The sequence below is a fragment of the Marmota flaviventris genome, chromosome X (assembly GCF_047511675.1).
Source record: "Marmota flaviventris isolate mMarFla1 chromosome X, mMarFla1.hap1, whole genome shotgun sequence".
Taxonomy (NCBI): domain Eukaryota; kingdom Metazoa; phylum Chordata; class Mammalia; order Rodentia; family Sciuridae; genus Marmota; species Marmota flaviventris.
Genome location: NC_092518.1, coordinates 64592180 through 64617598, shown reverse-complemented (window position 1 = coordinate 64617598; position 25419 = coordinate 64592180). Strand labels below are relative to the sequence as shown.

Here is a 25419-nt window from a genome sequence, read left to right as displayed (position 1 = left end):
ATTTGGGATCCACCCCTCCTCCCTTCCCCCACTCTTATTTTGCTCTAGATTCTACATATGAGAAAAAAAAATTGACCCTCACCTTTTGAGTCTTGCTTATTTCACATGGCATGATGTTCTCAGAAAGAAAGAGTTCCATCCATTTACCAGCAAATGTCATCATTTCATTATTCTTTATGACTCAATAAAACTCCATTATGTATATATACCACATTTTCTTTATCCGTTCATCTGTTGATGGGCACCTGGATTTGTTCCATAACTTGGCTATTGTGAATTGTGCTGCTCTAACATTGATGTGGTTGTATTACTATAGTATACTGATTATAGTTTATATCAAAGAGTGGGATAGCTGGGTGGTTCTGATCCTAGTCTTTTGAGGAATCTCCATATCTCTTTCCACAGTGGTTGTACTAACTTGTAGTCCCACTAACAATGTATGAGTGTACCTTTTCCCCATATCCTTGCAAGCATTTATTATTCTTTGTATTCTTACTGATTGTGTTTCTAACTGGAGTGAGATGACATCTCAATGTAGTTTTGATTTGCACTTCCCTGATAACTAGGGATGTTGAACATTTTCCAAAATTTCACTAGGCACATTACTTTCTATTTGTTTATTTGTGGTTGGTTTCACCTACTATGATACATAAGTTTTAAAACACCAAGGATTTTTTCTGTTTTTGTCATCTATCTGTCACAGAGTTGATATTTAAATAGTTGAATTAGTAAATGAATGAACTCTGAATCCCAAGAATTCCCCCAGACAAACCAATTCTTATGAACTTCAAGCTGCCTTGAAGTGGGTCTAGTCCAGGATCCCACTGAGAAAGGTGACTCATGGTTTCGGCCTTGTTACCCAAGCAAGTACAAAGAAGACAACAACCCGAGGAGCAGACAGCCTACTCTGAACTTGCCATGCGACGTGTGAGTCCTGTTTGTGACTGCCTTTTCATCTAAAAGGTTGGAGCTGCTCCATGATGAATAGGAAGGGAACTGGTTGCTAGGGCCATACAAGGCACTCCAGTCTGAGAACCTGCCAGACTTCCCTCACAGACACATTTTGGACCTCATCCTGGACCAACTCCTATAAGGTTCCTGAACTCAGTACCTCCCTGGATACTTGGGAAAGAAAAGTTTCATTCCCAGGACCTCAGAGAGGTAAAGAAGCAAAGCAGTGAGCAGTACATGGCTCTTCAAAAATCAGAACACAGGATGTGGCTCAGTGGTCCAGTGCCCCTGAGTTAAATCCCCAGTAACCACCCCCTCCCTCAAAATTGGAACACAAGGGACATTTTAACTCAGTAGACTGTAATTTGGCTTCCATCTTGAAACAAACTGCTTCATATTTCATGAACAATTTCACAAAGTTTCACTATGATCAGGAGACATTTGAGGGAAAGAATTCCAGTTTATTTGACATAAAAACATGGGTTCCTAGTCATTGAGGAGAATTTTGGAAAATAGGGCTCTCAGGAGAAAGGCAGTGCATGGTTTGCACTCCATAATACACAAAAGTGATACCAAACTTTTCTGCCAAAAATATGACCACAAAGGCTGTAAAGGCAAACAGCTCTGCTCCTGCCTCTAATAACATATATTCAGAAATGTACAATTCTTTTTCTTCCAATCCTCTAGATTTGGAAAGTTTTGATCTGCCCAAAGTGCACCAGATTACACACCTTCCCTTGTTTGCAGTGCCTCTTATGAGTCTCAATGTGGAGAGAATTTGAAAAGCTATTACAGCTGGGTCACCCTTCACTTATAAAGATGCTTTTTTCACCATGGAAATCTAATCTGTTGCAATTTCTTTCAAGCATTCTGTTGACCCTGGATGTTGAGTTGCCAATTTAAATTTTTTAGTGCTTTATAGATTGTGTTTGTATGTATTAATAAAGTATTTCCTTATTTAACAGAAATAAAGAGAGAGAGCAAGATGAGGATGTTGCAGTGCAGAGGCCCCACGTATTATGAGGCAAGAGAGCCCAAGGCTCAAGAAATAATTTAGCAAATACTGGGACAATAATCTCTCCCCACCCTGTCCCTGCTTTAGACAATCACTTGAATTAATCAGACTCTCTTTCTGAAATGTGAATGGGAGGGATCAATTCTTCACACCTTAGTGTGAATCTTTTCAACATGTCACTATCTTTTTTTTTTTTTTTTAATATTTATTTATTTATTTTTAGTTCTCGGCGGACACAACATCTTTGTTGGTATGTGGTGCTGAGTATCGAACCCGGGCCGCACGCATGCCAGGCGAGCGCGCTACCGCTTGAGCCACATCCCCAGCCCAACATGTCACTATCTTGACAGAGGTTTCTACATTGTTTTTGGTCCAGACTCCATAGGGGTTGAAGAGAGATGTTGAAGAGGGAAAGAGCCACAAGAAAAACAGGAGGACAACATGTAACCTGGGAAACCATGCTAAAGAAAGAATGCAGGGATTTGGGGTAGAGACAGAGGTCGAAGAGAACAAATAGGGATGTGAAACAAAGAACTTCTCTCCCCATTGTTTCTAAGGAAGTGGCCTAGAAGGTCACTAATAGAAAAGTTCCTCTAAATTTAAATACATCCTGGGGCTGACCATGTTGGTCATAATGTCAGAAAAGGGAGCAATTGCTGTTGTCAACTAGGGAACAAACACAAGATGCCAACACTGCTTTCCCTAGAATTAAAGGAATGAGCATGATTCCCAGTGTGGCCACCTGGACCATCACCTGCTTTAGCTACTGACCTGTCAGCTCCCTAGTTTACCCTCATATTACAATCACATGGCCTTTTCGCCCCAACTTGCCCCAGGCCACTTAGATATTGTCCTAGGATGTTTCGTCAAATCCTAGAAATCAAATTAAAAAAATGCCTAGAAACCCCAAATACAGTAATTTCTTAGTATACTCTGGGGCTTAGTTCTAGAACACCCCATGGATACCAAAATCCATGGATACCAAAATCCATGGATGCTCAAGCCTCTTATGTAAAATGGCTTAGTATTTGCATATATCCTTATGTGCATCCTCCCATATACTTTAAATCATCTTTAGATGACTTATAATACTTAATACAGTGTAAATTCTACATAATTAGTTTGTTATACGGTCTGTACATGTTCAGAACAGATAAACCTTTTTTTTTCAAATATTTTTGATCTGAGGTTGGTTGCTTGAATCCATGGGTATAAATCAAAGCCAAGTTGGAACAATTATGAAAGAAGTTATTACTTTTGTGTGTGTGTGTGTGTGTGTGTGTGTGTGTGTGTGTGTGTTTATCATGGTCCCTGAAAAGTCACCAAGGGAATGATCATTTGCTAAGGTTTCAGTTTTCAGACAGACTCAAAAATAAAGTATTAGAATGATTTGAGAGTAAACACACTTTAGTAAATCCTTTCTTGAAGGATGGAGGAAAAATTAAGGGAAAATGACCACAAATATAGACAGTTGAGGAAAGAAATAATTGACCAAAGTGTAACTGCTAGATAATCCAAATATATTTTATTACATTTAATAAGCACTTAAAATCAAGTTGCAATTAAAGCTGAAAGATTACCTTTGCCTTTATGTGTACAATAAAGTCAATTTTATTTAGTTATACATTACATTTTGATGGTTAAATTGTTCATATGAAAAGTTTTATTAGCAAGTTATATTAACTATAAAAATGGAAGTTAACTAAAAGGAAGAGAAATATGAAATATTAAACATAACTAAACATAGAAATTATACAAAAGGTAACTGATTTAATAATATATTTTATGTCAACTTGGTTAACATATCCCATTAAATGGTCTGGTGTCACAATCCTAAAATTTCATAATTTTAAGAGCTAAGGGCAGAAACAAAAATTCACATATAGTGTATACTTAAAAAATAGAAAAAAAATAATATCAAAGAAAAAAAAGATTATTCATACTTCAATTACTAATTTGTTCTTACAACATAACCTAACTGAATTTAGTCTAACTTAACCTAATTTCATCTATAACTGAATGCCTTATGTATTCCAACTACAACCATTCTTCACAAGACAATATAATGCATGATTATTTTTAGAACTTTAGATCATGAGGAAATATTAACACCAGTTTTGAGAATTCATTTTTACTATTGTTCTATTGTTTAAGCATTTTTTCAATTAGTTCTTAACCCAAGCACAGATTCAGCAATTTTTAAAGTTACTTTAAAATCTTAGTATTTTTAGATCTACATATCATCAGAAAGAAAAACAAAGGTTAACAGGTTTCAAGAATTCACTTATTGTTTTAAAATTTTTACTTTTTCATTATTGTTTACTTTTCATTGCTTTATGGTTTTTATTTTTTTTACCATTCCTTGGCACAAGTTCAGCAAATTACAAGATGCATTGTTACTGAAAGTTCTACTTTGAAATTCTTAGCATTTTTAAGTCACTATATCATCTACATATTTTTAAACTGATTAATGTACATTTTTAAAATATTTTTCTTATTTTTCAAGGTTTTAGAAATGTTGAAAATTTTTGTTATTTTTTATATATGTGTGTGAGAGTTTTTAATTTCCATTGCATCTGACTTAAGCACAAATGTAGCATCTTTCGAGCTATTTTTTTTACTTAAAAGTATTAAAACTTATTACAATCACTCTTCATCCAAAAATAGCAAGATTTTAAGGATAATTTTAGTTTTTGATATTTCAATTATAAAAATGGTTATTTTTTTTTGATAGATTTTTAAACATTGTTTTAATTGCTCCTAAACTGGGTGCCTGTTTAGGGGATTTCTAGGTGCATTTTGAACCAAAGTATCACAAGAAAGTTTCAGCACTTTTAAAATTTTACAGATGCTCAAAAAAAGTGCAGGTTCTAAATTTTTTTCTGTGTTTGTTTTGTTTGTTCTAATATTTTTTAGTTTTATGTCAGTTTTTTTTTTCCTGTTTATTCCTGATCAAGGCAAAAATTTAACAGATTTCTAGTTGAATTTTGATAAAAAATCCATACAAATAACCTATTTTTAAATTTACAGTGATTCAAAAATATATAAAATAGAAACACAAATGTTAGGAACTATTTTTGTGGGTTTTTTTTTTTTGTCTTTTTTTATTTTGTCTTTTTTTTTGTTTTTATTTAGTTTATATACATTTTTTTTTCAATTTGCTCCCAACCTGGGCACAGACTCAGTAGCTCCCTGGCTACACTGTGCTCCAAAATTTAATAGGAAAGCAATAAGTATTTTAAAGTTACAGGTCCCTACCACCTCCCACCCCCAAAAAACTGCAAATATACAATTTTTTTTATTATTGTTATTATTATCTCATTTTTTTTCAATTCGCTCCCGACCTGGGCACAACTGCAACAGCTTTTTGGTTGCACTGTGCCCCCAAAATTCATATGGATTATGTATAACTAATTAAAACAAATAAAAAAATTAAAACAAATTCATATGGAGAATAAATATTTTATACAACTCAGTCCCTCAAAAGAAAGGTAATTATAAGAAAAAAATTTTAGTGTTGCTTAGATTTTCTTTATTGATTTTTTTTTTCTATGTGATTTTCCATTTTGCACCTGCCAGGCACATAGGTAGCAGCTTTCTGGCTTAGAATTTTCATACAAAAATCTTTATGTAGTATAAAAAGAAAGTTTTAAAAATTGACACTGTTTGTGATTATAAATGTGTAAATTTTGTTAATTTTCTAATTCTCCCCAACCATATACATGAAAATACTTTTTTCTTTTCTGTTTTCAAAATTATCAAATACAAATTTAGCATAATTTAACAAAATTAGCATAAAATTTTTACCAATTCTTTAAAATTGGACACATTTTTTATTAATAACATTATGATAAAATATGTTCTTGTGTTAAAATAACTTGAATGACAATTCAAAAAAGAAGAAAAAGATTAGCATATATCAGTAGTAATATAACCTTTTTTTAAATAATCCCTGAATTTGTTCTATATTTATAGGCCCAACCCAATTACCAAAATCAATGGAATAGAAATAGCTTTTTAGAAGTTTAAAGTAATCTGTGTATCACTAAAGTGAAGGCCACTGGCCACTTACATAACATGACACCATGAAATTCCAACCCAGCAGAAGAGTCTGGTGATCTGTTTCAGTTGTTGTAATTAGACTTGACCTATAATTACTGAACAAAACAGCATATTACATTAAATGTTCAAACAGACTGTATTTGGTACACTGATCTATACTCAGTATCATTAGCTTCAAAATCTTAGCATAAAAAAAAAATCATAGGAGAAACTATATCTGGACCAGAAGACAATTCTTGTACCTAGAAAGTAGATTCTAGCATTAATTCACCGCCATTATTGGTTGTTTGATCACTAACTTCCTCTTGAATAGCTGGAAGGGAAGGCTTTGTGGTTAGAGGTGTTTCAGTCTTAAACAGGGACTCCATCCTGATATGGGTATTGATGTAGAAGGACTTCTGAAAGGACTCAAGAGTGAAATAATAGATGAAAGGGTCAAAGCAACAGTTCAGAGTTGCAAGGCACAAGGTAATTGGGTACATTATCTTTGCAAACCTTTCCAACAAGCAATTGGTAATGGCTTGGGAGCGCACCAGGGCATACAGAAAGAGAACAGAATTATAGGGTACAAAGCATACCACAAAGACTGCCATATGCACTGTGATCATCTTCAGCACTTTTTTCTTATTGGTCCCAATTTGAGACAAAGTAGCAGGCTTGCGGAGGGTTCTCAGCACCACAGAAGAACAAGTGACATTCAGTATCAGAGGAATGATAAACCCCACAACTTCAATAAATATTGTGATCTTGGACAGATAAGTCTTCCAGACCCTTTTGGAGAAGCCCTCAAAGCAGGTGGTGGTTGCATTGTTGACATTCGTGGTGGAGAACAAAGATGCTGAAATACCACCACTGAGGACCAGAATCCAGACACCAGCACACACAATGGCAGAATTCCTCCTGGTCCTAATGGTACGAGATCGGAAGGGATAGACAATAGCCAGAAAACGATCCACACTAATACAGGTAAGAAAGAGCATGCTCCCATAGATATTGGTGAGGAATGCAGTCCCAGAGATCTTGCAGAGAGTGTCACCAAAAGGCCAGTGCCGGTTGAAGTTGTAAAATATTTTGAAGGGTAGGGTACAGACAAAAAGCAAATCAGAGAGGGCCAGATTAGTGATGAAAATAGCGGTCTCACTTCTCATTTTCATGCGAAAGCAGAAGACAAACAGAGAGGCACTGTTGGTTATCAGACCCAGGATGAATACAACACTGTAGACAGCACCATTCAGATTATATTTGAAGGAATCATCAACAATGCAAGTATTATTGGTAGTAGCATTGCCCAACCTGGGTCTGAGGCTTGAATTTAAATCTTGGAATTGGAAGTCAATGAATCTTCTGTCACCCATGGATTTTTTCCAGAAGGCCTGCTAGCTGCAGGGGTTCACCACTCTGAGACTAGGGACTGGTAGGAAATACTTTCCTCCTGTGGGAGACAAGATGGAGTGAATCAGCAAATCTGCCTTCCAGAAAGTAAAATATATTTGGTCTACCCAGGTTGAAAGATAACATCCACATTCAATTGAGTTTGGCAAGTACTTTTGAGAACCTACCATACATTAAAAGTAATACAAGAGTATGTTGCAGAAGTGGGAGAGATCAAACTCAACAAGTAGGTGCAATACTTTGGCACTGCGATGAACATGAATTAGGTGTAGGCCACTGGAGAGTTCAAACGGGGGTGGGGGGGAAGAACATCTAACAACTAAAGCAATGTAAATGCTTTGATATTTGCATGGCACTTTTCAATTTTCAAAATCCTGTCAAAAGCCATGCTTTATTTGATTTCCAAAAGAATACCATAAGGTAGGCATGAGTGAAATTCTCACTATTTTACAAAGTAGAAATTGAGGCTTAAATAATTTTAAAATTATAGAATATGAGAAATGGAAGAGGGTATAAGTGGTATGGCCAGAACCAGATTCAGTTTATTTTATTCCTAACCCAGGGACTCTTAAGCTACTCCAAATGTCTACTCTCCAGTGTTACTGAAACACCTTATCTGAGTATTAGATGGTTATAGGACCTCCAGAACACACTCTAAAATGTCATGACTAAACTCCTGAACTAGATAACTGGTTCACCTTTTTCTTCTAAATTAGGAGTTAAGGAATCCCTCAGTTAATTAGAGCTGCTAGCCAATTTTTTTTTTTTTTACTATACCACATTGCCTTTATAAGGAGACAATTCAAATAACAAACTCAACACTTCTATCCTGCAGGTCATGGTCCTCTTTCCAAGCTTCTCTCATGTTAGACCCTAAACCTATGTTGTCTTCCTTCTCCATTTATCAAGGCTCATTCCATCAGATACTTCCACAACTCCACCTCCTAAATCTCCCTGGTCAATAAAGCCTTTGCTTGCCAAGTAGAAGTGATGAGAGATGCATTTTATATGAACAGCCACCCCTCAAGACTCACGTCTGATCTGGCCCCTTACATGTCTTCTGCCTGCCTGTTTGTACATGTGACAGCCAGTGATTTAATCTTTTTTTTTATTATTATTATCTAGGCAGACATTTTTTGAAGGTGCGTTTAGAAATCTTACCAACATTCTCCTAGGTCAACAGCTGCCACTGGAGAGAGACTGTCCTTTGAAAGTGCTCTAAAATACACTGTGGATAAATAGCTGCTGAATGAATTCTTTTGAATGAGAAGGACATGGGATAAAAGTGGCCTTTATTCCCTAACATATCCAGTAATGAGATTTCACATGATTTTATTCTAAAATGCAAAAGGCAGTTTTCTGAAATGATTTCCCCTTATGTCATTTTTTTCCCTCAGAATTCTCAGGAAACAGATCAAAGGACCTCAGTATAAAATAGAGAAGGGAGTAAAGGGGGTGGCCTATGAAAGATGCAGAGGTCTGAAATCACCTAAACCAGTGTTTGGCTTAAGAAAAGAAATATTTGGTTTGAGGGGAAAAATAGTTATTTACTGCAGTGCATAGAGGGAGAGATGATCTCGGAAAATATGGGGTATAAAGCAAAGGGTTGTCATTTTTAATAGTTTTCAAGTTAAAATTGGAAGTTTGCTATCCTTGATTTATCATTCAACAAATGTTTATGGACTGCCTCCCCTAAGCCTAACCCTGAACTAAAATCACAGTCCTTCTTGGCTATTTTATTGTATATGCCCAGCTCAACTGTTGTTAGAAGCGACCCTAATATGCAAAAGCAGAGTACCATAGAAACCTTGACCATGTAAGGTCTACAAAGAAAAAAAAAAGAGCCAGATAAGGAAGATATAAAATCAAGTGGGAGAATAGGAGAGGAGATGGAAAGGAAAATAGCAAAGAAAGAAAAAACTAGAGAATTGATAAAAAAGAGGGGAAGAGGAAGTAAAGAAGAGAGAAGCTGGTAAGAGGTAAGTGCTGCCATCTAATTATATCTCATTTGCATTCAGTCCTGGGAGGGATAACCAGCTCAGAGTTCCTACAGTCCCATTCTGGAGAACTTGCTTTATCTTATTACCTCCAGATTTCTCTGATAGAAGCATGGTTTGCAATCACTGTGTTTAAGGTCACTGAAGCTGATCAGCAAAAACAAGAGCCTGGAAGATCTCAATCAATGATGATCATATCACACTTTGGAAGCTGTAGACCCAAGGTTTTTGCAGCTTATGTGTTTCATCATGGAGTGGTTTAAGAAAAAAGGAAATACCAAACTTCTCAACTGCTTAATCCATTTTCTTCACTATTTTGAACACCTCACTCACTGTCCATTAACCCATAAGTCTTTTTTTTTTTTTTGTAAACTAAGATCATCATCCACATTCAAAATGAATAATTTCATTGCTGAAAGAAATCAAAACAGTCAAGGAAACATCCATTTTACATAGCCACACAATCTAAAGAAATCATGGGGCTACAAAACCCTTAACATAAAAGCCCAGCTTTTTTCACTGGGATCTGCTTATACCTACCTTCTACAGTAAGTACTGCTAGTAAGTTTATTTTATTTGTAAAATTCTTTCATATTAGAAGCCTTTTCACCTCTGCCCAGAGTTCTTCCAGTCTGTCCACTGGTAAACCATGGGACATGTTGCTATGTCACTGGCTATATATTATTTTGTACTTTTTAAGATGTAATGTTCCAAATAGGTGCATTTGTCTCTTGTTTTTCATCCATTTCTTTTCATAATTTCAATCATTTTATTCTTTATCTCAATTGACAAATCATAATTATATTACATGTGTGGAGTATAATGTGATGTTTTGATATACATATACAATGCAGACTATTAAATCAAGCTAATTAACACATCCATTACCTTATTTCAGTTTTATATCCCCCAGAACATATGCACCATACCCAAAGCAGGCAGTATGTTAATGCCTGGCACTTCTGCTCTGCTGCTCTGAGTAATCAAATCCTGTGGGAGAGAAAGGACCACAGACAAGAAAGCAGTACAGTCTCACTCCTAAAGAGAGGGCATAGGAAAACTGCCTCTATGGCCCTATTCATAGCTCTCCTTTGCCTGAACACACACCACCTTTGCTGTCTAGCAGGGAGGGTGTGGTGCTGGGACTTAACACAGCATTGGAAGCAAGGAGTTCTATTTCTGACTCAGACACTGGTTCACTCTGTAACTTGGCTATACTGTTTCTCTTCCCTGTATAAACATTACCTCTGAGCCTCACAGCTGAGGGTAGGAAGATTCAACAGTACTTGTGAGTAGCTTTATGAGCTTGCCAATATTCAATCTTACCTAACCACAGAGAAACATTATAGAAGCTGTTTCCTTCTCCCACCTCTGACACAACTGGAAATTTATAGCTGAGTCTTTCTTGGTATTCTGAACTTCATATTAGCAACACATCTTTTTTTTTTTTTTTTTTTGATGTCTTATACCTCAGAAAGTCCCCCCTTGAGTTCCAACCTTAACACAATGAACTCATAACAAAGCAATTCAGGAAGAGACCTCCAATGGAATATCTCTCCTGGAGCTATAATTTTAAATAATAATCAGAGAAATATTTGGCTCTTGAGCTGATTCCAAAGGAGAATCAATGATGTCCAAAAAAACAAGGTCTTTTCTCCCTGATTGGCTTTTCTTTAGGCTAAAAGAAACAGTGTTTCTAACTACTAGATCTTCCTGAAGGGATAATGTATTGAGTAGTGAATGGAGGTAAAGGGCCCACACTTGAGCTTCTGATGAGATGAAGAAAGGAAAAAAATTAGGCCGACACAGTTAATTACATCTTCCACTACAAACAGCATCAGACTATTGTATTGTGCAGATGTTTGCAGCCAATTACTCCAACAATTAATAACCTAGGGGATAAGCATTAGGTAGGTGTATTTTCATTGACAATGGACAGGATGTAGGTCACCTGGAGGTTGATCAAAAAGTCATTGACCCTCAATGAATTTTTAACTTTGACCTACACATACGGAGCCAATTCTCACAGTTCATTGTAGTATCATTTTTCTGGTTTCCAATGATAATGAATTATATCATGTTTGGTGTCTTTGAGGCTCCTGGAGGAAATGGTTAGGCTTTTGTCCATATAAGGACCAGTGAATACTTAAGTCACTTCACAAAGTGCTAACCTTTCAGATGATACATTGGAAATAAAGTTCTAACTCAGAGAAAGCTGAAACCTACTGTGTCCTTGCCTATAGATACTTATCAGTAAGACAAATTTAAAAATACAAAAATGTTGTTAAAATACAGCTCAAAATCATTCTCCTGGAGCAACAGGGAATATATCCAGATTGTTATTCCTCATATGAATGGCTGATAACAGATAAGATTTCTAAAGTAAATTTTCTATGCCAAGTCACAGGCACAGGTCACAATCATACATGTGGTTCCAATTGACGTTCCAATGCATTGGTTGATGTTTCATAATAGTTTTCAAAACACAATCTAGGCTTACGAAATTCCATATGGAGGAAACAATAGGTAAATGTTTCACTCCAGAATGGAGCAAGGAAATTCTTCTGCACTGGCCTCTTATTTTTGAAACAAGAAATACCAGTTTTAAAGTAATTTGTCTGTACTGAACTTTGTTTTTACCAAAATTAAAGGCTGATTTTTCCCCATTTTATTAAGGAGAGCAAGAAATTGACAGAGGCTCCAATCTGATCAGATCCTATCTTTAGTGACCAACTTAATACTTTTTTCTTTTCTCCCCAAAAGTACTCCAGTCTTCTACTAACCCTTCACCTGATGACACAGTCCAATCTTTGGGGAATAATGTGGTCCAGTGCTCAATATGATGGGGCCAAAGATTACATCAGACCTACTAATGTAGAATTTTCCCTTGTACTTAGTTATAGAGTAAGAAAACTGCAGAGAAATTGCTCAACTTAGTGTTATGAAATTTTTTAGAGTCTTGAGACTCAATATCTCATCTCATCAGAAGCCCCAGACCTTTTGGGAAAGATTTTGGGTGTTCCTAAAACAGCTCATTTCCAAATTCTAAAAGAGTCACACATGCCAGTTAGGACTTAGTTTCATTCCATATATCTGAACAGACAAATCAGTAATCAATTCGAACACCAATTGATCTGATACACTTGAATATTCATCCTGATAATATGAATTAAAAAGGTCTCCCATCTATAAAGTTATGTATCAATGACAAAGAAGGGTTGAGCTAAAAAATGAATATTCGTCTACAGCAGAATTGCCTGGATTTTACTATAAAACAAATATAACTCCTTCTCTATCCATTCTAAATTATTATATCATATGATCTGTAATAATCTGGAAGTATTGGTTACAAAAAGAGTTGGAGAGGTAGAGTGCTTGCCTCACATATGTGAGGCACTGGGTTTGATTCTCAGCACCACATGTAAATAAATGAATAAAATAAAGGTTCATCAACAACTAAATATTTTTTTTTAAAAAAGAGTTCGAGAATAAAATAAGTATTTGTGTAGAAAATTAATACTAGGAAAATGGTACTCACCACATTAGTTTAAATTCTGGCAGCAATTTTATCTCAGATATGAGTACTCAATAAACTTTCTGGAGGCACTGTAGTTAGGAATTTCCTCTAACAGGTGCTGTGAAATAGAATTTGTTAAAATAGTGTACCATAGGAGAGCTTATCAATAAAATATATACAAAGATCACAAGGTAGACAAAATTATTACATTATATAAATCATAGTAAATGAGAGTCAACATATTTTAAAATGGTATTTAACAATTTTAGATAATGTTTTATTTTCCAAAACTGTCATTGCTGTCCCATATTTTAAGAGTGAAGCACAAAACCCATGAATCTGTATAACTTATAATCATCTAAAGAAACTAGGACCGAAAGGCATAAAAATATCCCTCCCCACTTCCATACATTAAAGATGACCAACAAAAGAACTTTTTTTGGTCTGAAGTTATATCAGTTTTTTTTTATTTTTCTCGTCTCTCTTCCTTTTTCTCTGGCAACAACTGTTTTGGTTGGGCAGGCGCCTTAATGGGGGCAAAGAAAGAACACTGGAACAACAGGTGGAGACTCCACTGCCTTGTCTCTAACCTACATTCACACCCGATTGCTTTACTTCCTGACCTGAACTATACTGATATGAGAGAGGCTTCAATTACTGGCTATTAGCACAATCATTGATAATCACTCTGCCTTTACCAGTGTATCCTAGGCCTACACATTATAGCATTCTGTAACTCCTTCAAATTACAAATCTATAAAATACACATATAGAATCAGAATATATAATGGGATTCTTAAAAGTAGCATTTAGACCTCATTGCAATGCTTATAAAGTAAAATCATCTGCCAGTGACAGACTCATGATATTGCCACATCTCATTCTCTTCCAAAAATAAAAGGTAGCCTAAAACAATGCAGACTGCTAATGATACTCTAATTTTCCTGATATAATGTCTCTCTAAATATACCAAAATAAATAAAATATTTAGACAATTTAAAATACATTGAAATCACCTTAATATTAAGGAGAATAGTTTTCACACTCCTCCAGAAAGCAGTATTTCTGAAATGAAATGAATATTGTTTCACTGCAGTTTCTGAAATAAAGACAGAAACATTAACATTTCTTTATTTTATGGTTTTCATAATTGATATAAAGAAATTTTTGAAATTTGGAAATCCAAGCAAATAGGAAGTTCAAACACTCAGAAGTTTTCATTTCTGATATTAATTCTATATAGCCACATTTTGTCCCATAACTAGGTAACTATGGGAGAACACATCACAGTCCCTTTCTGGGCCTCAGTTTCTCTTTGTCTTCCACCTTTGGCCCTGACTGTCAGAAGCCTTCAATTGTTGCCATGGTAGAGGCTTCTCTGGTTATCCCCTGCTAGTTATTTTCACCTGCTTCCACTTGTCACTGCAAAAAAAAGAGTTTTAATTCTTGAAGGTCTGTAATGACAATCATTAAATTTTATTAAATGCAATGAAATGACTGCTAGATTTATTTGAATATCAGAAGTAAATATTATTAATTAGCACAAAACACTAAGAATCACAGAGCAAGATGCCATTTACACCCTCATGTCTTCCAAATCCCCTTATTTTCTTCACCCTCTGTCCTGCCTATTCAGCAAGCATATCAACTCTAATCGTCTAGATCTCAATTCTTGATCCTTTCTACCTGGTCACCTTACCCCTCAAAATATGAGATTAACAGCATACTTCAGAACATAACTATACAAAATCAGCAGATTACTTATTCTGTTCATGGTTCTGATAACCAATATACCAATAAACCTACTACAAGTGAGGCTGGGTTCTTAGCTTCCAATTTCAGTACCAATATTCCCAAATATATTTTTTTTTCCTCTCCTTGAAAAAGGTCAACAGCAGACCATATATGATGATAGGCAGACAAAAGCAACTGCACAATTAGATTCTGACCAAATCACAGCAAGGGCAACAAATCTCACTGCATTTTCCCTCAAAGGGGATTGAATAGATCAAGCTTTAGCTAAGCTCGGCCTGGGTGTTGCTTTGAGGCATCTCCCCATTCCTGTCTTTAACTTACAGAGAGTACACATTCTGAAAGACTGGCCTGATTGTTCCAATAGGGCTTTCATTCACATCTCTGATTGGTAGGAGGTGCTTTAGAATGTAGAGGACATCAGGTTTATCAACTGAACTCATCCTTTTTAGAAAGAGTGCAACTTTTCTTCTGCGACAATGCAAAGGGATTTATAATCTATTTTGGTGGGTATATTGTTTGGAATTTTGTTCTGAAAAATGAACAAGTTGCAAAGCCACTGGATAAATTTGTTTGGATAGTAGGTTATTATTGTTGTCTCCATATTAGTCAAGAAAAAAATAAGGTGGTTTAATTTGGTAAAGTAGCCAAATGAATAACCCCACCAAGCTCTGTAATGTTCTAAACTTTGGATTTGTCTGGTCATTTTTCATACAGAAATCATGATAAATTACATTATTATATTTTCTGAAACAAACTGAACAAAATATAATACTTATCAATTCAATATGATCTTTTTACTAAAAATCTTAAAAACATTCAGGATATACAGGAAGAGAATTTTAAAGATGTCACAATGTTGCATTTTATGGCAAAAGCAAAAACTTTCACATTAATAGCGAATTCTATTTATGCCAGAATTAGTTTCTCATTCAAACATGATTCTTCCTTTATGGGCAAGTTCATGAATTATTCAATATAGCAAATGTCACATTCTCCATAAATCAATTAAGCATCAAAGGCATGTCGTGTATAGTTTTACTAGAAAAAACCTCATCATAATAGAAGCCACATTAGCTCACAATCAATTGTAAACCAAAGAAATACAAAGCTAGCCAAAATTGTTCTACCCTGTGATTAAAAATCAGCTCTTTAGGACAACTGTGTTTACATGAAACAACAGCCTGAAAATCCTGTCTCTTCCACGGAAACAATATTATTGCCAAAACAATAGAAATTCTTGTTTTTGTTTTTGTTTTTTTACCATTCAACACGACGATCCCTGTTCAACACTTCAGAGTTGAAGTCTAACTTCTTTCCCAAAACACTCAAAGCATCAGTGTTTCCACTGAAGTTTGTTACGCCATCCCCCACCCCCAAACGCCCAAATCAAATCTTTCTCAAAGAGACTTACCCCAAAAAAGAGTGTGCTAGATGAGAGAGTGTGCTCATGCCTGTAGACAATTAGCTAATAAACATGTAAACGGGCAACTTGCACTTTGGAAGTGCATATTTTTATCCATTATTTTTTTTTTTTTAACAGGGAAAGGTTAGCCCAGCCCAAAGTAGCAGACTCTGGGCTGCCGCAGCTTACAGTAAACCGCTCATTCTGAAAATGTGAGCTTATTTACATTTATCTCTTTCCCTTTGTTAAGAACCGGCCCTCTTTAATGCTGTAGCCGGCATGCCTTTAACAAACAGGACACAAGAAAAGGCCCAAAGTCCGGGCTGGAGCCCAGGGCCGGGGGAACTCTTGGGGGTCTCAATAGGAAATGCTTTTCATTGGATAAGGAGGCATTATTAGGAGCCGAGATCCCGCCCAATCCCCTGTGCTCCACCGTTCCCTTAGTCACCAATCACTGGACTGAAGAAGTTTTTCCTTAAAGAGCATTGCCCAGGAAAAGCAGTTTCACAGTCAAGAATTAGTGGCTTAAGTGCCACTTGACAATATAAAAAGTGTCTTTCCTGACCAATTAACCCACAGAGAAAGCCTGTGTGCCTGTCTTTGCTGCAGGACCGCTACCCCCTTACAATTCTAATGAGGAGGAGGAGACAAAACTTCAAACTGGGAGGAGTGTTTCAATTATGAGAAACCCATGTTTGCTCTTATTTGTTTGAAATAATTACTACAATATTGATAATAATAAATAGGGGGCAGGGAAAAGGCAAAAGTGAAAGGGACCATAAATATATTCTTACTATATTATGCAAAATTAAATCTCCCACCACCATAAAAAAATCAATAAAATTCAGTACTATACTCACTTGCTCAAGCCAGCGAAGTATCCTCAGATAGAGATGTGTTGGGGTCCCAGAGCTCCAACACCCACCTTCTATGGGCCAGGGAGCCGTCTGTGGCAAAAGGAGGGTCTACACTTCTCTTAAATAACTGCTTGGCAGGAAGACTAATTACCATGAAATGTTCAGAGGTTTTCAAAAAAACCAAACTAAATAGTACAGATGCAATCTGTTTATAATGAGGAGTTATCGTCAACTGTATACCTCCTCTCCCCTTGGCAAGTTATTTGCCTATAGGTTGACTGCCTTGGTCACCCACACTCCTTTTTTTTTTCTTCTTTTTCCCCACCCTCTCCCTGACCTAAACTCAATCATCTATCTGTAAACTTCTTTTCTAGCCTTTCCCTTCCATTTACATGCCCCCCTCCCATCTTTTCCTCCTCTACCTCCACCCACTGCCAAGACTAGGACAACAGCAATCCCTCCCCCTTCTCTGGAATGAAACCTTTGGCCAAGGATAAGGTGCTTTCATTTTCTGGGCAGAGTCATGTCCCTGGAGAATTGGGGTAACCTCTGTCTGCTTCATAACTTCAGTCTGCATAATTAAGCTGATTCCCAAATAAAACATGTTTCACATTTGTTTATTCTCCCTCTTTCTTCAGCTCTATTGTGGCTGTTCTCACTAACAGGTCAGTGTGAAGCTGACACTAGCCTTATTACTTGTGACTGACTCTGAAAAACACTTTCTCTGTTGCCTCCCCTCCTCCACCCCATACTCTCAGTCTCTGTTCTTTCTGCTTCCCTCTCTGCTTATCTCAGGTATATCTATTTCTGTCACTTATTGATACTGGCTATGTCTTCATGAGTGATCTTTTCATCTACTCTAGGCCTAAACCACCCCTTGATTCATTTGTCAGACCATGAAAGAAAGATACAATCATTGTCCTGCAGAACTTCACCATATAGGTGAAGATACAAAGATGCATGGCACAATGAAATACAAAAGGGCAAATTTTGAAAAATACTAAAGCAGTATTATGAAGAATGAGTTCTATAATGAATCAGAGGATGGAGATGAAGTTGCATAGATAGAGCCTGGAGGGCTTCTCAGATAAGGTGAAGTTTGAGCTGAACCTTGATGGATAACCCCAAAATGGAAGGGGTTAACGTTCTAAGTGGCTTGATCCAAGTGATCAAATGCACAATAAAGGAAATGAAAGGAGGTAGAAATGAGATTTGTTTGTGAAGAGAAAAGAAAAGTAAGGAGGAAAGCCTTTAGAGGAGAGGTCTGTTATATCTATTCATTGTACTATACTTGTAGAGTTAACCTATAGTCAGCTCACTATCATTCTCCTCTTGGGATTCATATCCTTTAGTCTTCTGATTCATCTACCTTCATTTCTCTTGAAGGGACTCAAGTATCTTTCTGATTAATCTCCCAAATGACTCCTTAGCATATCTTTAACCATGTCATTGTGTCACAGGTCTTTCCAGCATCACTCTTCCTCTTTCTATCTGATCTTCAATATTATTGACCATCTTTCTTCTCCTAGAATGAAATAATCCCTCATACAGAATGTTCTTAGATGTTGTTTCTGCTACCTGAAATATGTTTTTCCTCCATAATATCCCTTATCATTAGTTGAATTTTTATTCCTTTAGATCCTATTCCAGTATTCATGCCTTCAGGAAACTTATTTTTAACCCAAATTTAGATCATACCATGGAAATTTCTTATGGCATCATAGACATTTTCTTCATTGCATTTATCACAGGTATAATTTCACATGCTGTTTTATAATTTCTTTGTGTGACACTGATCATCATTGTTTATCTCTACTAACTGGAAGCTCCAAGAGGACAGAATTCACATCTCCTAACTCTAACTCTAAATTGATATTAGTGGTATTCACAAAAATTCTTCTGCCTGACATTTTTTTCTTGCCTAAATTAACACAGTGTTTTTGTTGTTGTTTTGTTTTTTGTTTTTAGCGGGGGGGGGGGGTTACTTTCCAGCTGAAAACACATTTCATAGACATGCAAAAAAATCCACATCAAGGTGTTTTATAGGCCAAATAGAGCACACACAAAGAAAAAAAAAAAAACAGTCCCATTGACAAGAAAGTACAAAGCTGATCCACTACCATTCCCCTTTCTCCTCACTTCGCTCCTATTTTCCAGCATTCTAGTTTTGCTTGCTCTAATATTTGTAAGGTACACAGGGCAAAATGAAAGCTTTTCCAGTTTGTCCTCCAAACAGCCAGTTTATAGCTACACAACTTAATCCAAAACATCCTTTTTAAAAAGCCTTCATTGAGTTGCTGATGTCTGTACCACTGGGGGTGGGATGAATATTCAGCTGAAAAAGTGCATTCAGAACTATCTGGGGGAGTATGCATTTCATTTTTATCTGTTTGAAAAGAAAGTAACTGAAATATGACTAACTTCCAACTGGGAATTCACACACTTGAATAAGAACAGCCAGATGCTTGGGACCTTCACACTCCAAACCCAAATCAATTTTTTCTTTCTGCCAACAATATCAAAGGACTGGGTAAATTCACCCTAACTGCCAGCAGCTCAACACTACACTAGTTTCCCTAGAAACAGTACAAACTTAACCAAAGGATTTTAACTGTGCCTATGGATTAGAGTCCAACTAACAGTTTTGTAACTCTCAGGATCTCTAAAGGAACACTGAGTCTGTATAAATTGGGCAGTTCTAGGGAAGGGGAGCCAATTAAGTACTATCTTTGCATTAATTAGCAGATGCATTGAAGCCTTCCAGAAAACAAAGAACCTATAGGCTTCCCTTTTTTATACAGTCCTCTTTTGCTTCAAGAGGAGGAAGGGATCACAAGGTCAGGTTCCCAACCACTTTATTTAGGATACTACATCTCTGAAAGAACAGAAAAAAAAGTGTTTTCAAGCACAATCTCTGGAAGATTTTGTTCATCCTTCACACGGGAGTACCTTCACTTCTTAGCTATTTTTCAAACAACTGGGCTTTCCTTTTCAACAACTGAATAGGCTCAGATAATAACAAGTTCCCATTGCTTAGAGACAGAGTTGGTAGTTAGAGAAAATGAACTTTTTAACCAAAAAGCTTTGGAAAGAGTTCTGAAACCTTGAGTACTTGGTGTAAATTTAAAACATTTCAGGTTATAATGATAATGTTGATAACAATAGAGAAAATTTTCTGAGCATTAGCATATAGGAAGCAATATTCTAAGTGTTTAACCTATACTTATTTACTAAATCTCCACAACTCCATGATGTAGTTACTATTATTCCTATTTTATATTTGTAAAAATCAGGCACAGAGAGCCTAAGTAACCTACTCAAACTCACATAGCTAGCAATTACTATATTGAGACTGATAATTTCTGAACTAATAATCATAATCACATCTTCTGTTGATAGAGTAAACAGAACTCCATGCAAATCATCTTGTTTATGAGCAAATATAAGGATTCTACCTTTTGTAATACAATCTGCTCACTAGAAATTGATAAATCTCACAAATAGAATGTGTGTCTTTTAACCTATTCAAAGATATGAAAATCTCTGGATCAATTAATATTTGACCTAAAGTTATAAGCTGACTCTCAAATACCTGGGGGGAAAGTGATTTACCTAAGACAACAACATTAATAAATAGCACAACCAAATCAAAATACAAGTGTTTGGGAATTATGTTATTATACATCTAAAGTCTATTTTGATAAGATATTTATTGGAAACCCATGAGCAACAACTAAAAGAAAATCTGTTAAAAGTATAGTTAAAAATCCTTAAAGAATGAAAACTTTTCCTACAAAATCATCACTAGAGACAATGAGAGGAGCACAGGACAAAAGTACTCATGAAATATGTACAAACTAAAAAGCAAAATGGCATGCAAAATAATAATAATAATAATAATAATAATAATAATAATAATAACAACATTAACTATAACTGATAGTACAATTGAACCAAAAGGCACAAATTGTAAGACTGATTTTAAAAATAAGATCTGAGGCTGGGGTATATCTCAGTGGCAGAGTGCTTGTCTTGCAAGCAAGCAAGGCACTGGGTTCCAGACTCCCCTCCACACATATATACACACAGAAAACAAAAACAATGAAAAATATCCAACTGTATGCTATCTGTAGACACAATTGAATTTCAATTCAAAGACAACTTTTCAAATAGACTGAAAGTAAAAAGACATAAAAAATTACCATAAAACAATAACCAAAAACAGGAGTTGGAACCAGGCATGGTGTCACACACCTATAATTCCAGTGACTCAAGAGGCTGAGGCAGGAGGATTTCAAGTTCAAAGCCAGCCTCATCAACTTAGCAAGGCCCTAAGCCTTTGAGACTCCATCTCAAAATAAAAAAATAGAAAAGGGCTAGGGATTGAAAATTATTCAATAATTAAATAAAATACCAGTGAGTCAAATAATAAATCACAATGGAAAAAACTTTAAAATTAATAAACATGAAAACACAATATATAAAGATTTAAGTAATGTAGCAAAAAAGAGTGCTTTAAGGGGAATTTGTATTGAAAAAAATAAACATTAGGAAAGAATTAAGATCTCAAAACAATGTCCTCTACATTTTTTATCATAAGAAACCAAAAAAAAAAAAAAACTAAGAAAAGCAATCTAAATCCAAATCAACCACATAGAAGGAAATAATAATTATTATGGCAGAAATTAAATAAATAAACAATAGAAAAACAATAGAGAAAATAATCTGTGAAACCAAACATTGTTTCTTTTAACTAAATCAACAAATTGAGAAACCTTTAGCTACATTAACCATGAAGATAGAAAACTCCAGTCACTAAAACCAAGAGTCAAAGAATAAACATTATTATTGATCTTATGGAAATAAAAATCATAAAAAAATATTATAAACAATTGTATGCCAATATAATCTAGAGGAAATGAACTAACCTAGATGATAAGAACAAATTCCTAGAAACAAATATCTGCCAAAACAGATTCAAGATAACTGGAAGATATGAATAGACATATAACCAGCAAAGAGACTAAATTATTATTCAAAATCTTCCAACTAAGAAAACTCCAGGAACGGGGCTGGGGTTGTGGCTCAGAAGTAGAGTGCTTGCCTTGCACATGCGAGACCCTGGGTTTGATCCTCAGCACCACATAAAAATAAATGAAATGAGGGTATTATGTCCAACTACAACTAAAAAATAAATTTAAAAAAGAGAAAGAAAAATTCCAGGAATTTCAATCATTTAGGGAAGAAAAATACCCATTATTTACAAATAGGTCTTTAGAAAATAAAAGGATGGTAGCCTGGTATGGTGGTGAACATCTACATCTAATCCTAGTGACTCAGGAGGCTGAGGCAGGAGGCTCCCAAATTCCAGGCCAGATTCAGCAACTTAGTGAGGTGCTAAGCAACTGAAAAAGACATTGACTCAAAATACAAAAGAGAGCTGGGCACAGTGGTGCACAGCTATAATCCCAGTGACTTGGGAGGCTAAAGCAGGAGGATCACACTAAGCATCTCAGTGAGACCCTGTCTCTAAGTAAAATACAAAATAGGGCTGGGGATGTGGCTGAGAGGTCAAGTGCCCCAGAGTTCAATCTCTGGTATAAATAAACAAACAAACAAATAAATAAATAAATAAAAATACAAAATAAAAAGGGCTGGAAATGTAGCTCAATGGTAAAGCACCCATGGGTTCAATCCCTAGTACCAAAATAAATAAATAAATAAATAAATAAATAAATAAATAAATAAATAAAATTAAAATGGGAAGAAACATTTCCCAATTCACTTCTATGAGGCCAGTATCAACCTGATATCAGAACACATGAAGAGCCCAGTGCGGTGGCACATGCCTATAATCCCAGCAGTTCAGGAGGCTGAGGCAGGAGGATCACTAGTTCAGAGCTGCCTCAGCAAAAGCAAGGGGCTAAGTAACTCAGTAAGGCCCTGTCTCTAAAAATATACAAAAGAGGGCTGGAGATGTGGCTCAGTGGTTGAGTGCTCCTGAGTTCAATCCCTGCTTCACATCCCCCCACACAAAAAAAGATAAAGATACCACAGGGGGAAAAAGCTATATATCAATATCACTTATGAATATTGACACAAAAATCATTTTAAAAATACTAGCAAACCAAATCCATAAACATAAAAAGGATTATATGCCATGACCAAGTGACATTTATCCCAGGAATACAATATTTGTTTAACATATGAAAATCAAAGTAATTCATCATATTAGTAAAATAAAGGACAAACCAAATGATAAACTCAATACACAGCAAAAAATATGACAAAATCCAACATCCTTTCAAGATAAAATCATTGAACAAACTAGGAATGGAAGGAAAACTACTCAATATGATAAAGGGATCTTTAAAATAAAAGCCAATGTCATTTCAATGGTGAAAGACAGAAAGCTTTCCCACTAACATAAAGAACAAGAAAGAAATGCCTGTTCCCAACATTTTTATTTAACATTGTACTAGAAAATATAGCCAGAACAATTAGCCAAGGGAAAGAAATAAAACGCATCCAAATTGGAAAGAAAGAAGTAAAACTATTCACAGATGACATAGTCTTACACACAAAATAATCAAGAATTTTAGAAAATAACTTAGAATAAACAATATCAGCAAGTTTATAAGATACAAGATCAATATATGAAAATCAGGCTAATTTTCTATATACCAGTAATGAATAATCTGAAAGTAAAATTTGAAAACAATCCCACTGCTCTGGGCCATGACACCCATCTCTAATCCCCAGCTACCAGGGAGGCTGAGGCAGGAGGATCACATGTTCAAGGACAGCCTCAGCAATTTAGCAAGGTCTTAAGCAATTTAGTGAGATCCTGTCTCAAAATTTAAAAGAATAAAAAAGGGCTGGGGATGTGGCTCAGTGGTTAAGTGCCCCTGGGTTGAATCCTTGGCACCAACAAAACAAAGCAAAAACCCCACAAACAACAACAATCCCATTTATAATACTATCAAAATAAATAAAAAGCTTTGTAATAAATTTAAAAGAGAAATGTAGAATTTGCACACTGAAAACTAGAAAGCATTTTTTTGGAGTCCCAGATTTTACAAATTTATTCGTATAGGATTGAGAATTTAGATCAAATGTATGAATTTCTTTTCATATATAAAGTACTAAGGCACATTCAAAAAGAAATAACATAAACAGTCCCATAGCTATTAAAGAAAAGGAATTCATAGCTTAAAAGCTTCTAAGAATAAAACTCTAGAATCATATAATTTCACTGAAGAATTCTATCAAACTTAAAGAAGAAATAACTTCTTTCAGAAAATATAATAGGAGAAAACACTGTCCAGTTAATTTTATTAGTCTAGCATTATTCTGTCACCAAAATTAAATAAACATTATTACAAGAAAAAAGCCACATGTGGTTGGCTGGCCTGTAATCCCAGCTACTCAGGAGGCTGAAGCAGGAGGACTGAAAGTATGAGGCCAGCCTGAGCAACTTAGCAAGATCCTGACAAAATAAAAAATAAAAATGTCTGGGTTCAATCTATAGAAAATAATTCTCATGAATATAAACACAAAAACACTCTACACATTTATTGATAAATATACAATCTGTAGTAAATTATATGATATTTTAATTTACAATATATAAAAGATAATCTAGATTCTTCTCCAACTTACTAGAATAAATTGAATAAACATAATTCTTTTGTCAGTTCATCTTTTATTTACCTATTTCATTTTGATGCTCGGGGGAAGATTGAGGATCTTTGTGGTCATTATTACTCCTGAACATTTTATTTGAATATTTTTATGGCTTAATGAGTGTTTGGAACACTATCCTTCTCTAAAATAGACCATATATTATGCTAAAAGAAAATCTTAATAAATACAAAAAAAGTAGAGATACTACCCTGCGTTCTATCAGACCACGATGGAATGAAAATAGAAAACATTTTTGAAGGTAATATAAGAACATCTAAATATTTAGTCCCATCCTGTAGGCTCTATATTCACCTCACTGATTGATTCTTTTGCTGAGAAGAAGCTTTTTATTTTGAATCCATCCCATTTATTGATTCTTCATTTTATTTCTTGTACTTTATTAGTCTTGTTAAGGAAGTCAGTTTCTAAGCTGAAATGATGAAGATTTGGGCCTTCTTTTTCTTCTATTAGGTGCAGAATTGGTTTAATTTCTAGGTCCTTGATCTACTTTGAGTTGATTTTTGTGCAGGGTGAGAGATAGAGGTTTAATTTCATTTGCTGCATATCTATTTCCAGTTTTCCCAGCACCATTTGTTGAAGAGGCTATCTTCTCTCCAATGTATGTTTGTGGCACCTTTACCTAGTAATGAGATGACTGTATTTATGTGTGTTTGTCTCCGTGTCTTCTATTCTGTACCATTGGTCTAACAGTCTATTTTGGTGCCAATAGTTTGTTTTGTTACTATAGCTCTGCATTATAATTTAGTATAATTTAGGTCTGGTAT

General features: G+C 35.3%; 1 protein-coding gene across 9 annotated transcripts in view; it reads right to left on the bottom strand.

The window, feature by feature from the left end:
* Window positions 1-3558: 3558 nt before the first annotated feature.
* The window catches only part of Lpar4 (lysophosphatidic acid receptor 4), a 95299-nt gene continuing 73438 nt past the window's right edge, over window positions 3559-25419 (bottom strand). For 2 of the 9 annotated variants that reach the window (XM_071606010.1, XM_071606011.1), the window contains 3 exons: window positions 13951-14033; window positions 12956-13052; window positions 3559-7460 (listed from right to left, as the gene is read on the bottom strand). In XM_071606010.1, coding sequence (XP_071462111.1) covers window positions 6271-7383 — 1113 coding nt within the window. In that variant the 5' untranslated portion in view covers window positions 7384-7460; window positions 12956-13052; window positions 13951-14033 and the 3' untranslated portion in view covers window positions 3559-6270. Of the gene's footprint in view, window positions 7461-12955; window positions 13053-13950; window positions 14034-16100; window positions 16458-16951; window positions 17315-25419 lie in introns of those variants that run through there. The other 7 variants (XM_071606014.1, XM_071606015.1, XR_011705576.1 and 4 more) reach the window with 6 other exon arrangements.